Here is a 14,675-nt window from a genome sequence, read left to right on the forward strand (position 1 = left end):
ACCCAGTATGTCCCACGAAGTCCTGCTCTCTGACCCGCTATCCGCCCGTCAAGAACAGCTTGATCTGGGATGAACGATGGAGCCAGGACTCTGTGAAGATGTGGGCTCAACAGTCACCGACCACCCGCTGCTTTCATCCATCTTGTTTTTCTGAGACCGGGCATCAGACAGCCGCAGTATGCTGGGTAGTGGAGTAGCCTCATCCTGTCTTGTAATACCACTTTTAACCTGGAGAGGCGATAGAGAGTCACTGTTGCATCCAGTCTGACCTCAGACCAGCATGTGAGGACCAAGGAGTAGGGCTGAGGGCTCGTCAATAAAACATCTGTAGGTTTTCTTAATTAGTTTGTTTATTGGGATATGCGTATTCACGTCCTGCTGTTAGTTATTAGTTGTGACTGTAAATATAGATTGTATGAATCCAGTAGAGGAGAAATGCTTTTCTGTATTAGTTTGAACTAGATGGCCGAGTGTTACACACTAAACCAGGAGTGTCAAACGGATTATAGTTCATGGATCAATTTTGTTCTCAAGTGGCCGATTGCATAATAACCACAGACTGTATATAAGAAGTGGACGTAGTCGTCATGACGTCACTCGTTGGTTTGTGGACGTTTTGAAGCCTTGACTTCAACGTTTTCGCCGTCGCCATCTTGTTCTTTTTGACAACCAGTGAACAGGAAGTGACCATATATGGACTGAGGAGGAGTGACGTAGAGACGCCGTATACGTCTCTGGTGTCCACCTGTCAATCAGTGTGTAGCCCCGCCCTAAAGCATCCCCTGCTTTATGGTCTGTTTGACTCTAAATGGAGCATCATTTACTAAATGAACATCATGCTGTATTGAAGAAGACTTGAAACTAGAGATTGAACCATAAACTCATGTTTACAATGTTTACTGAGGGAATAAATCAAGAGAGAAGTAGAGTCATTTTCTCATAGACTTCTATACAACCAGTTTGGACACCATGTTTAAGACATGAAGCTTTGGATTTACTTTTCAGAACCAGAGGTTTCCATCTGATACTAACCTATAAATAACAATAATCTCCAAATGTTGCTCCTCTTAATAGAAGTGTATGATTTCTCTGCAGTGGACCCTTTGGCGGTCCGGTTCATGGCCCGTGTGCCGTATGTTTGACACCATGCATCACACCGTTTTTTTTTCTTTCATGCTCGTAATGTCGCATCAACTTGCTCGGAAAATATTCAATCCCACAAATCATCATCATCATCAGCAGCTTCAGAACACACTGACAGGAAGTTGGCATCGGCTGTGTTTAATGACTGACAGCTATTGTCTCACACACACACACACACACACACACACACACACACACACACACACACACACACACACACACACACACACACACACACACACACACACACACACACACACACACACTCACACACACACACACACACACACACACACACACACACACACACACACACACACACACACACACACACACACACACACACACTCACACACACACACACACACACTCACACACACACACACTCACACACACATTATTAAGCCTGGGGAAACCTGCTCCGCCTCCCCCCCATCAACCTATCAACCTTCAAGCTGAATCCTCCGCCTGCAGCACCTTCCTTACATAACGGCTGTAACCTGAGTGGGCGGGGCTTATGGCCTGCAGGCAAACAAGGTGTGTCTCTCTAACACACCCAAAGAACTAAAATGCCAACAAGTGAGAGGAAGAAGTAAAGGAATGAAATGAAAACTGCAGTTCTGTATTGTTCTGTGATCTGTTATTCGTGTTAATAAAAGCCACCACTTTGATAAATGTCTGGTGGATTTAAATTAAGAATATATGACATAACAGAGCAGCAGGATTATGGCTAAATAAGTTTAATGGCACATTTAAATGAACAGGAAAATGTCCTCACTGTTAACAAACATATGAAATCTGTTGAAACATTAATAAAATGTCTATTCAGCACAAACAACAACCTTCACATGGACGCTGCTTCTGTTTGTTTGACTTCAGTCTCTAGATATATTATTTATGAATCCAGATGTTTCCACTGTTTCATCACCTGACAAGAAACGTAGGGAAGGATTGAAAATCGAGTCTTAAGAAGTCTGCAGGGAAAGTTTATTAATGGAGACTCGGCCAATGACACTGCTGCTACTGTTTGTTGTGGTGATGGTGCTGGTGGTGGTGGTAGTTTTGTTAATATTAGTGGTATTAGTGCTGCTGCTGCTGCTGCTGCTGGTATTGGTGGTATGGCTGCAGCAGGGGCTGCTTGTGGTGGTGATATTGGTGGTGTTGGTGGTGCTAGTGTTTGTCTTGGTACTGTTGGTGCTGGTGGTATTGGTGAGGGTGTTGGTGCTGGTGGTATGGTGCTGGTGGTATTGGTGCTGGTGCTGCTGGTGCTGCTTGTGGTGGTGGTACCGGTGGTAATGGTGGTGTTAGTTTGTGGTGGTACTGGGGATGTCGCTGGCGTTGGTGCCAGTGGTGTTGGTGGTGTTTCTGTTGTTGTTGGTGAACAGAGCAGGTGAGGTTAAGTTGGACATACATCCAGTCTGAATGGAGCTTTAAAGTGTTTTTAGTTTAACATTAAGGTTCATGTTTAGTTTCATGTTTAGTTTCATGTTTAGTTTAACTGTCTCTCTCTCTCTCCAGCACTAGTAGTTCACTTCTTCTCTTCTTCTCTGAGGAGGTCGAGTCAGTTTATTTGAATTTTGGAAGTGAAAAATAAAGAAACATAAACTCACAAACTGCCTGCACGGAGCATTCATTCAGAGACCAGATCATCATGAAGAGTGGGCCTCCTCCTCCTCCTCCTCCTCCTCCTCCTCCTCCTCCTCCTCCTCCTGGTTGGTGTTTGAGCTGCAGGTCTGAGCTCAACAGGTATGTGCCTGCAGGTGATGTTGGCCTTTAAACAAAAGGTTATGGTGAAAATGAAGAGCATGTCAAATTAAATTAAGAAAGTTGAACTGGTTAGAACAGCCGGTGAGTAGCTGAATGTTCAGCTGTTCAACAATCCAAAAGATCAGATCTGTTCTTTAGGTGGATCATTAATGAACTATAATCAGAACACGGATCTCCATGCAGTGTTTGAGGTCTGTCGAAAATCACAAGAGAATCTGACGAGTTTAGAGAATTTATGGAAAATGTGCAGAACAAGTCACAGTTCTAAAAATCAAAACCAACAGAAAGTCTTTATTTCTGCCATTTAATAACAGCGGCCAACATGTTTTCTCTCATGCAGAAACAGAGATTATTCATTCTAAACAAAGACATAACACAGATTTAAAAAGCATAGTTGGTGGTGATCCATGTAGTTGTGTCTGCATGTACCAGAACATTTACTTTATTACAAGAAGCAAAACCTCAAGTAAAAGTCCTGCATTCACAATACTACCACTAAACTATAGAACAAAAGTGTTAGCAGCAAAACAGACTGAAATTAAAAGTACTCATTAGGCCGTCGGTGTATAAGTAGCTCAAAATTGTACTTATAGGTTCAGAACAGCAGCAGAGTAAAGTCATAAAACATGAGATGGATATGAGATATGAGCTGATGATGAAGAGAAGCCTCCTCCTCCTCTTCAGGGAGTGACGGAGACGGAATTCTTTGGAAGTTTCCTTTATCACCTCTGGGCGTCTCGTAAATCTTCTACTTCTTCTCTCTTTTTATTTGCTTTAATCCAGCAATCAATTATCACGTAATAAGCATTTCTCACGCACACATTCATTTTTTATGAAGTTTTCTTTTATTCAGTTATTTATATTAAAACATTTCATTTCTATTTTTGCAGTTTTGTCATGATACATGTCAGTTTATCAAACCTTACATATAATCATTTTTTCTTTGTTTTACATAAAACCAGTAAAACCAGAATGTAGCTATAGAAACTATAGAATGATGCTTCAGGTAGATCTCGATGAGGACTCCATTCACTGTGTTTTGTTCCGACGTGTCCTCTCCTCTCCTTCAGTCCTTCAGACCTCCTGCTGCACATTTCTACCATAAAAGGAAATGTCAAGGTGAGTCTCACCTGTAGCTGCTGTTCCTCGGCCTCATTAAAGCTGCAGAACCGGTTTGGTTCCAGGAGTCGTGGTGGTCTTTAAAGTGAAAGTGAGGTACTTTTATCTGGTTATGAAAAAGTCTCATTTTAGTCCTGATGCGTCTTTATGACCAACATCAGTAACCGAGACCTTCAGAGAGAAGATGGCGTTTTGATAATTCAAAGTTTAAACTACGCAGAAGTAAAGCTTCTGAGGGAAAAGTTTGTGTTCTGAAACTTTTTAGCAATTTTAGATTCTTTGAAAGTCTTTGTGTGGAAGTTACATTTGTAAATGGTTTAATCGTTTTGTCCAGTTAAGTTGGTGTCAAACATAAGAGCTGGCTGATTTCTGTTCAGAGGCCACATTCACATTTACTCTGATGGACTTTCTGGACGTATTTTAATGGCAGACCTATAAGAGGGTGATATTTTCATGAGGAGCTCTGGACGCAGACGACGATGCAAATCCAGCGAGAACGCCAACTGTCACGTGTTCCTGAACCAAAACAAACATGGACACCAACTGTCACGTGTTCCTCCAGCACCTATAATTTACATATTTGGGGAAGTAGATTTGCTAATTTGCTTTATTTCATTTCTTAATCGGCAGCAGACGATTGGTCCATTCAGTGCTGTAAAAGATCCATCGTGGTACATAAAGCGAGTTGAGATACAGTCCTAAAATGTGTTCGTGCCACTTTCCTTAAAGTCGGTTCTGATCTGAGAAAGTGACTTTCATGATTTACATCTAGTGGTTATTTAATTTGCTCCAGGCTGACAATCAACACCACAACACAGTGATCAGCTGATTGATCCAGATGTGTGAGTATAATGCTGACAGTGTTACCTGGTTCTTATTAGTTTAATTACAGGTGATCAGTTCACCACACTGACCAAGATGTAAGTATTGCTGAGTTGAAGTCTGGAACATGTTTCACTGTGGAACATAAACGCTCACATCTGAGTACAGTAAACCCCGACAGCAGAACTTACTCTCTGCTTCTATTCATCTGCTGCCAAGTTTCTGCTCTCTGATGAATCTGTTATTTAAGAAAATGTTTGTTCCAACGTGTTCCGGTTCTTCCACTTCCCTTTGTGTTCCACCTCATGGGTTCATAAACACATTCTGCTGTGTTCGTCTGCAGAGTGCACCGCAGAAGTCAATGTGCAAAGACACTCCACCGCTTTAGAGAATAATGACTTTCCACCAAACCCCGAGGTGTCCCTGAGCAAGACACCTAACCCCAAGTTGCTCCCCGGACGCTCTTAGCAGCCCACTGCTCCTCCGGGATGGTCAAATGCAGAGAATTGTAATTTCCCCATTGTGGGACTAAGAAAGGCTTAATTATAATTATTATAAACAATTCACTTCTGTTTGTTTGCAGAACAGATGAAGGTGTGATATCTATATGCTATATGGCCACAAGTATGTGGACGCCCATCTTGAAAATACTATGATATGTGTTTCTTATCTCCAGCATACATTGATATATTAACAGTGTTCTTCTAACTTTGTGTCAGTTTGTGTCTGCTCACCAAACACCACCAACGCTGCTCTTCAGTATATTGAAAATAGAAAATGTGTATAAATGTTTAGACTACTGGTAGTCTCTAGAACCATAAAGTGATGAACGACCATGGGATGCATGTGGAGGATTATTTACATACAAACAGAGCAGTTGTTCATGAGAAAACATCAAATGTATGTTTTTTACACATTTTGTGGAATCTGTAATCAACATTTTTACTCAAATTCTAACTTAATAAAGCATTTAGTTCAGCAGAAAGCCCCGCAGGACACTGATGATAATTATGAGCTTAATGTTGGACTCTTCTGATGGTTTAACTGGATCTGTTTCTGCATGTTGGTTCTTGCTGAACCTGAAAACACTTTTGTACTCAGATCCTTTGGATGAATGTCGGTTGTAAGGAGTCTAAAGCGGCTCATGTTGTGTTTGATCTGAATCCAGGTCCAGGTGGTGTCGCTGCATCAAAGCTCTGTACGTGATTGGCTGATCACCTGTGAGAAAAAACCCCTCTAACAACCTACTTTAATCAGCAAATCAATGCAGGGATTACAGATTAATCATTGTATTACAATGTAGGCGTGTGTGTGTGTGCGTGTGTGTGCGTGTGTGTGGGTGGGTGGGTGGGTGTGTGGGTGTGTGTTTTACCTTCACACGTCACATTTTGAAGGCTCTGTTCCAGCAGGCCTCTGGGAAATACCTGTGATTACACTGTCAGGTTCATACATGCATGAACACAAACACACACCCACACACACACACACGCACACGCACACACGCCCACACACCCGCACACACACACACACACACACACACACACACACACACACACACACACACACACACACACACACCCTCTCCCAGAGTAAAATATTTGGTTGCATAACTACAAAGTCATTTACACACATCGCCTTTTATATTTACTCGTGTTACATTACATGTAACTTTATGCTGCTTCGTTGTTTATTATTATAATAACAATATGAGGATCTGTTTCTCTGGCAGTAATGAAACTACTAAAGCTAATAATTAAGTACTATAGTAAGAGTTTGAATGGAGGAATTTTACTTGTTGCAGAGTATTTGTACTGTTAATGACATGAAAGATCTGAGCAAACATGACTTCTGCTGTAAAGAGGTAATCAGAGATTGAAGAGGGTCTTACAGTGTGTAGAAATGTTAAATCAAAATACAGAGAGTGATGAACGGTCTCATGAAGCATGTTGTGGATTATTATTTATCTCATTTTAATTGATATCAGTCAGAAGCCTTTTTTTTATTAAAGTTAAATCTTTGAATAATAAAAAGTGTCCAACAATCATTATTACACACTCAATATGTGACAAAAGTTTACTTGATCGTGATTTAAATTGATCTGTTTTCTATATTAATACTGAACCTGAAAACACTTTTGTACTCAGATTAGATTGAACAATCGTGTGGTGGATTATTTTAATTTATGTAAGAGCAGTCGTTAATGAAAAAAGAAAATGCTTCTTTTACAAAAATGGCTTTCCTTCCACCAAACTCCATTCAATTTTTACCAAATTTTAGAGAAATCCGTTTTTAAACCCGACATAAAAAGAGCTTGAATAAAGCAGCTGATTGACTTTGATGTTCCTCAGTAAACAAACATGAAACGAGTCGTTCATTTTGAAGTAATTGAGCTTAATTTAAATTAATTTGAAAGTGAGAGTGTTTGTTAAAGGAAATAAAGTGAGATGAATGAACGTATCAGCAGACCTCTGACTGGATCGACCAGTTTCTCTACCCGTCTTTGTCTGCTCAGCTGTCAAACCTCATGATCACTTCATAAACCCTCCCAACTACAAAATCACAAATATGACTTTATCTGTCACACAGACCTTCAGCGCTGAGAGGTTTACAAGCAGCCCAGCAGGTTCACAAAGTTATTTAAGTTCATCCTGAGAGGAACATTAATCACAACCCATCCAATAATAGTTGAGATGTTTCCCCTGGCACAGAAATGAGACCTTATTAATTAAATAAAGTTTAAACTTCTATAAATAGACTAGTTTAGAATATAAATGTATTTAAACAATAACATCACCGTCGTGATGAATCGCCACCTTATCGTGGTGGAGGGGTTTGCGTGCCCCAGTGATCCTGAGAGCTGTGTTGTCGGGGGCAATAGCTTCTGGTAGGGTCTCCCAAGGCAAAGTGGTCTCAGGGGAGGGGTCAGACTAAGAGCGATTCCCAGACCCCAAATGAATCGGAAGATAGAGTTGTGGCACCTCGCCCGGAAAAGGGAAACCGGGGCCCCCTTCTGGAGCCAGACCTGGGAGGGGAGCTCGCCGGCAAGCGTCTGGTGGCCGGGCGGGCCCAGCCCGAAAAATCTACATTGAGCCGCCGCCCTGTGGGCCCACCACCCGCAGGGATAGGCTTTGGGGTCGGGTGCAATGTGAGCCGGGCGTCAGGCAGGGGCGGGAGACCTGGGTGTGCTGACCCCCAGCATCGCAGACTAGCTCTAGGGACGTGGAATGTGGATACTCGCGAGCCCCTGGCTGAGCGCTGCTGTTTTGTAGTTTTCCCCAGAGAAGGAGAGGGTTGCCTCCCTGCGACTGCGTATCGCGAGGGGGAAGTCTCTGACTGTTGTTTGTGCCTATGCACCGAACGGCAGTTCCGAGTACATGGCCTTCTTGGAGTCCTTGGGTGGCGTTCTGGAAAGGGCGCCAACTGGGGACTCCATAGTTCTTCTGGGAGCCTTCAACGCTCATGTGGGTAACGCTTGAGAAACCTGGAGGGGTGTGATTGGTAGGAACGGGCCTGCCCGATCTGAACCCGAGTGGTGCTTTGTTGTTGGACTTCTGTGCTAGTCATGGACTGTCCATAACAAACACCATGTTTGAGCATAGGGAGGTTCATAAGTGTACTTGGTACCAGAACACCATAGGCCAAAGGTCTATGATCAACTTTGTAGTTGTGTCATCAGACCTGTGGCCGTATGTCTTGGACACTCGGGTGAAGAGAGGAGTAGAACCGTCAACTGATCACCACCTGGTGGTCAGTTGGATCAGGTGGCGGGGGAGGCTGCCGGACAGACCCGGTAAACCCAAACGTGTGGTGAAGGTGAACTGGGAACATCTGGCTGAGGATCCTGTCCGCGAGGTTTTCAACTCCCACCTCCGGAATAATTTCTCATGCATCCCTGGGGAAGATGGGGACATGGAATCCAAGTGGGCCATGTTCAAATCCTCCATTGTGGAAGCTGCTACTAAGAGTTGTAGTTGGAAGGTGATTGGTGCCTGTCGTGGCGGCAATCTGAGAACCTGCTGGTGGACACCAGCAGTGAAGGAGGCTGTCAAGCTGAAGAAGGAGGCCTTTCGGGCTTGGCTGGAAAGGCCAGGGGTCTCCTGAATCAGCAGGAAGGTACCAGTTGGCCAGAAGGGCTGTAGCTACGGCAGTTGCTGAGGCAAAAACACGGGTGTGGGAGGAATTCGGGGAGGCCATGGAGAAGGACATTCGACTGGCCTCAAGGAAGTTCTGGCAAACTGTGAGACCACTCATAAAGGGGAAGCAGGTCTTGTCTCAGGCTGTGCTCAGCAGGGGGGGAGAACTGCAGACCCGGACTGGGGATATTGTCGAGTGGTGGAAAGAACACTTTGAGGAACTCCTGAACCCGACCAACACGTCCTCTGTGGAAGAGGCAGAGTCTGAAGACTCTGAAGAATGAGATTCGACCGAGATGCTAAAGGCTCTGGACATTGTTGGGCTGTCTTGACTGACACGTCTTTTCAGTGTCGCGTGGAAGTCTGGTACAGTGGCTGTGGAGTGGCAGACCGGGGTGGTGGTTCCCATTTTCAAAAAGGGGGACCGGAGAGTGTGCTCCAATTATAGGGGCATCATACTGCTCAGCCTCCCCGGGAAAGTCTACTCCAGGGTGCTGGAAAGGAGGCTCCGGCCGATTGTCGAACCTCGGATTCAGGAGGAGCAATGAGGATTCAGTCCTGGCCGTGGAACAGTGGACCAGCTCTTTACCCTTGCAGGTCTGTTGGAGGGGGCATGGGAGTTTGCTCATCCAGTCTACATGTGTTTTGTGGACTTGGAGAAGGCCTTCGACCGTGTCCCTCGGGGAGTCCTGTGGGGGGTACTGCGGGAATATGGGGTACCTGGTTCGTTGCTACGAGCCATTCGGTTCTTGTATGACCAAAGTGAGAGCTGTGTCCGGATACTTGGCACAAAGTCGAGCTTGTTCCCAGTGCGTGTTGGCCTCCGCCAGGGCTGCCCCTTGTCTCCAATCCTGTTCATGGACAGGATTTCAAGGCGCACACGGGGGGAGGAGAGTTTCCGGTTTGGGGACCTCAGAATCGCATCCCTGCTTTTTGCAGATGATGTGGTTCTGTTGTGTCCTTCAGAACGTGTCCTTCAGAACGTGTCCTTCAGAACGTGTCCTTCAGAACGTGACCTTCAGCACGCACTGGGGCGGTTCACAGCCGAGTGTGAAGCAGTCGGGATGAGAGTCAGTACCAGTCCATCTACGTTCCAACCCTCACCTATGGTCATGAGCTTTGGGTAGTGACCGAAAGAATGAGATCGCGGATACAAGCGGCCGAAATGAGCTTCCTTTGTAGGGTTGCTGGGATCAGCCTTAGACATAGGGTGAGGAGCTCAGACATCCGGAGGGAGCTCGGAGTAGAGCCGCTGCTCCTTCGCGTCGAAGGGGGCTAGCCGAGGTGGCTCGGGCATCTGATCAGGATGCCTCCTGGACGCCTCCCTTTAGAGGTTTTCCAGGCACGTCCAACTGGTAAGAGGCCCCGGGGTAGACTCAGAACACGCTGGAGGGATTACATATTTCGTCTGGCCTGGGAACACCTCGGGGTTCCCCAGGAGGAGCTGGACAGTGTTGCTGGGGAGAAGGACGTCCTCCTTAGCTTGCTGCCCCCGCGACCCCGGATAAGTGGAGGAAGATGGATGGATGGATCACCGTCACATTTATGCCCATATGACATTGTTATCACTGCTGATGAAGAAGCTACAACGTTAGCATAGCCTAGCACTGATTGATACAAGCTGAGGATCAAAATGTCTTTCATCTTTATGAAACCTTTTAACTATCATATTCTGCAGTTTATAACAAAATAAATAATGTACAGACTGGCAGTTTATCATCTAAGGTAACCAGAAATCTCTGTCTTCTTGGCAAAGATTGATCACAGAAGATGTTTGCATCTACAATGAATCAGATAATGATTTAGTTTGTTTTTGGTTCTTTAAAACACTTAACGGCAGTAAAGAATGACGGTTGAGCCTTAGATTAATCTCGTCCGTGTCAGAACTTGCCCTGCTGCTCTGATTGTTTCTGACGATGCCTCTGCATGTAGCAGATGATCAGTGGACTCAGACACACCCATTAACCTTTTCAGCTCAGGTAAAGAAGAACAGGTGTCTCCTCCCAGACTTGCACAAGCTCGTCCTCATCCTCCTCCTCCTCCTCATCCTCGTCCTCCTCCCGAACTCATCTTACAGTATAAAGAAGAGGAGCCGCTCTCCTTGCTCTTCACTCTCTTCTCTCTGGCTGAAGCAGATAGTGAGCTTCCTCATCACCACTCAACATGTTTACCAATTACAGCTCCTCCAGGAGCTCCATGTCGGGCGGAAGTCGAGGCTACAGCGGTGGCTCCATGCACGGTGGAGCTGGAGGCTCCTCTGTTAAGATCTCAAGTTCCTCCTTGTACTCCGCCGGCGGCAGCCGCAGTGGAGGTGGTGGAGGTGGCTTCAGCTACGGTGGCGGCGCAGGTGGTGCTGGGTTTGGTTTCGGTGCTGGCGGTGGCGGAGGTTTCGGTGGCGGTGGCGGTGGTGGAGGCGGTGGCGGTGGTGGCGGTGCAGACATCTCTGCCAATGAGAAGGCCACCATGCAGAACCTGAACGATCGTCTGGCCACCTACCTGGAGAAGGTCCGCAGCCTGGAGACGGCCAACGGAGAGCTGGAGCTGAAGATCAGACAGTTCCTGGAGAGCAAGTCGTCGCCCTCCTCCAGAGACTACAGCGGCTTCTACGCCACCATCGCAGAGCTGCACGGAAAGGTAAGCCCACCTGGGAGCCATGTGAACCCCCAAACAGGAAGCGCTGGTTGTTCACGCTGCTGTAGATTTGATCATGCAGTGAGAAGTTAAACATGAACACTGTAGTTTGTGTTAAAACTCTCATTTTAATCTGATTCAGAAACCAAAACCAGCTTTGAAAGCAGCAGCTCTTTACTGTTCAGTGATATAGTTAAAGTAGTACTAGTAGTACACAGACGTACAACAACACAGGGTGTGACATCATGCGAATACCAACGAGGAGGTGATTTACAGTAACGAGACACTAATAAATGACAGCTGACATTTTCTCTCATTGTGTAGAGCGAGAGAAGATAAGAGAGGTTTCAGGTGTGTTTGTTTGACAGTCGGCTGCAAATCTGCTTCAACCTTTTCTATTAAAAAATTCAAAAGCCACAAACTAAAACGGGAGAAATCTGCCTTTTAGATGAGCTGGCTTCCTGTCTTTGCATTCATTTATTCTCCCTCTATTTAGATGGAGAACTTTAAAAGATAACAGCATTTATCTCCTCTTTTTTATCTCCCAGATTCAGGATGCCACTAAATTTAACGGTGGCATCTACCTCTCCATCGACAACGCCAAGCTGGCCGCCGACGACTTCAGGCTCAAGTCAGTGAATGAATTCGTTAAATCTAAAGTTTTAAGTTTCACACGTTTTCCATTTGACTTTTGTAAGAACAGCTTTGAAACAAACGCTTTGTCGTGTGAGCAGGTACGAGAGCGAGCTGGCCATGCGTCAGTCGGTGGAGGCCGACATCGCCGGTCTGAGGAGAGTCCTGGACGAGCTGACTATGAGCCGGTCCGACCTGGAGATGCAGATCGAAGGCCTGAAGGAGGAGCTGATCTTCCTCAAGAAGAACCACGAGGAGGAGCTGCTGTCGATGCGGACTCAGATGAGCGGCCAAGTGAACGTGGAGGTGGATGCCGCTCCAGCAGTGGACCTCAGCAAGATCATAGACGAAGTCAGGGAGCAGTATGAAGCATCCGCCGCCAAGAGCCGTAAAGAGCTGGAGGTCTGGTTCCAGTCCAAGGTAAGACGTGATCCGCCACATTAAACATCTCGGCAACTATTATGGGATGGATGGCGATGAAATGCTTGTTGCTTTGTGTCCTCTACGCAGTCAGAAGCACTGAACCAAGAAGTCGCTGCCAGCACTGAGGTCATCAATACATCCAAATCAGAGCTAACGGAGCTGAAGCGGACTCTGCAGGGCCTGGAGATCGAGCTGCAGTCTCAGCTCAGCATGGTAAGCGTCTATCTGCAGCGTCTTCTCTTTCAGAAACTAACGACTTGATCAGAAACTAACCGAGCCGCTCTCCCCTGCTCCCGCAGAAATCGTCGCTGGAGGGAACTCTGGCAGAGACCCAGAACCGGTACTCCATGCAGCTGTCGGGGTACCAGATGCAGGTGACCAGCATGGAGGAGCAGCTGACCCAGCTGAGGGCCGACCTGGAGAGACAGGGACAGGAGTACCAGATGCTGCTGGACATCAAGACCAGACTGGAGATGGAGATCGCCGAGTACAGGAGGCTGCTGGACGGAGAGGGCGGTGGTAGCGGCGGTGGCGGCGGTGGCGGTGTAATCATTAGCAGTGGAAGCGGTGGCAGCAGCTCAAGCAGCAGGTGAGACAATCACAGGGTCGTTTACATGATAAACGTCTGACAACAAGTTCAGAAATGCAAAAGACGGTCAGAAATGTTTGTTACTATGACAAATATTTAGGATCCTGTTCACACATAACTGTAACACTGCGTCTGGGTCGACATGATGATATCAAACAAAAATCCAAATCTTCTGGGGTGAAACATTTAATTCATGATATTCCACTATTCATCAGCTGAAAAGCTGTTTTGCATTAACTTCTAAGGTTCTTTTGCAACAACTTTTCACAAATTTCATAAAACTGGTCGATTCAAATTGTGAGCTTAGTGGCGACAAAGAAATAAAAGGGAAGAATTCATAATTTAAGAAAACTGGTCCTCGGGGGAAAAAAGGCTTAAATGCCAAAAATAAAGAGAAATTTATAAAGTAGGTGTTAAAACGCAATCTTTCCAAACAAAACGGTCGTTTCGGTCGTCTGCTTATTTTGCCATATTTACGCTGATTGTTGAGGGGTGACCTGTAGTAATAATAGAATAAACAAAAAAAAATTTCTTTTTTCTTTTTATACAGCTTCAAATCTTTTCAGTAAATTTATCAAAACAATCTTCTCAAGGATGATTATTTGTTAATATCATAACCAGAATTATTAGCGTTATCATGAATGAAAGCCTGACTGCTGTTTGCTTCTCTCCTGCAGCACGACCACCAGATCCACCAAAACCAAAGTCATCACGGTCATCGAGGAGGTCGTGGACGGGAAGGTGGTGAGCTCAACCATGGAGGAAGTAGGTTAGAACCGGTGAGCTCCAGCAGGAGGCGCTGTCACCTAAACAAACGTTCTAATAAAAGTCTGCTGACAAGCCTCAAAATAAAACCTCATCTGTTGTGTCTTCTGTTCAAATCAAGTGTCTTACGTTACAGTTCCTCTATTGACCACCAGGGGCTGTTGCTCTACCAAAGTTTAATTACATTTTAATAAAAAATAGAAAATTTCGACTTTGTGGCTGTTACTGCCCGAAGACGTCGCATATATTGACAGTTCTAAGTCAGCTTTATGACTGAGGTTCATTTAGGGTTGGTTTGGGGTTCATTTGAGGTACATTTAAAAAAACGTGAGTCAAATCGCTAAAATATTATTATCAACGGAGAGAAAACACTGCCAAACGCGTTGATACATTTTTATGTTTGTGGTGTTTGAAATGTGACCAAAAGGGCACTTGAGAATGAGGAGCTATCGCTCCTCTCATCTCTGTATGAGATATTCATAGGACACACTGGTTGCCATGGTGAGGGAGCACCTGGGTGGCAGACTAATTAAGAGAGGTTACAGTAGACAGTAATTTTGAACAAAACTAGCTGTCAAACTCCTGCCTCCAATCGTAAAATCATGAGTCCAATGGACAACATATTGATGTCACAGAGAGATAAGACTCAC

At 45.3% G+C, this 14,675-nt stretch overlaps 1 protein-coding gene across 1 annotated transcript; it reads left to right on the forward strand.

The window, feature by feature from the left end:
• Positions 1-11,069: 11,069 nt before the first annotated feature.
• LOC129098026 (keratin, type I cytoskeletal 13-like) lies at positions 11,070-14,090 on the forward strand. Its single transcript, XM_054606972.1, has 6 exons — positions 11,070-11,618; positions 12,164-12,246; positions 12,350-12,668; positions 12,759-12,884; positions 12,971-13,260; positions 13,938-14,090. Exons 1-6 carry the CDS (start codon positions 11,148-11,150, stop codon positions 14,032-14,034), a joined length of 1,386 nt encoding a protein of 461 aa, XP_054462947.1. The 5' UTR covers positions 11,070-11,147; the 3' UTR covers positions 14,035-14,090.
• Positions 14,091-14,675: the final 585 nt, after the last annotated feature.

The sequence above is a fragment of the Anoplopoma fimbria genome, chromosome 11, assembly GCF_027596085.1.
Source record: "Anoplopoma fimbria isolate UVic2021 breed Golden Eagle Sablefish chromosome 11, Afim_UVic_2022, whole genome shotgun sequence".
Taxonomy (NCBI): domain Eukaryota; kingdom Metazoa; phylum Chordata; class Actinopteri; order Perciformes; family Anoplopomatidae; genus Anoplopoma; species Anoplopoma fimbria.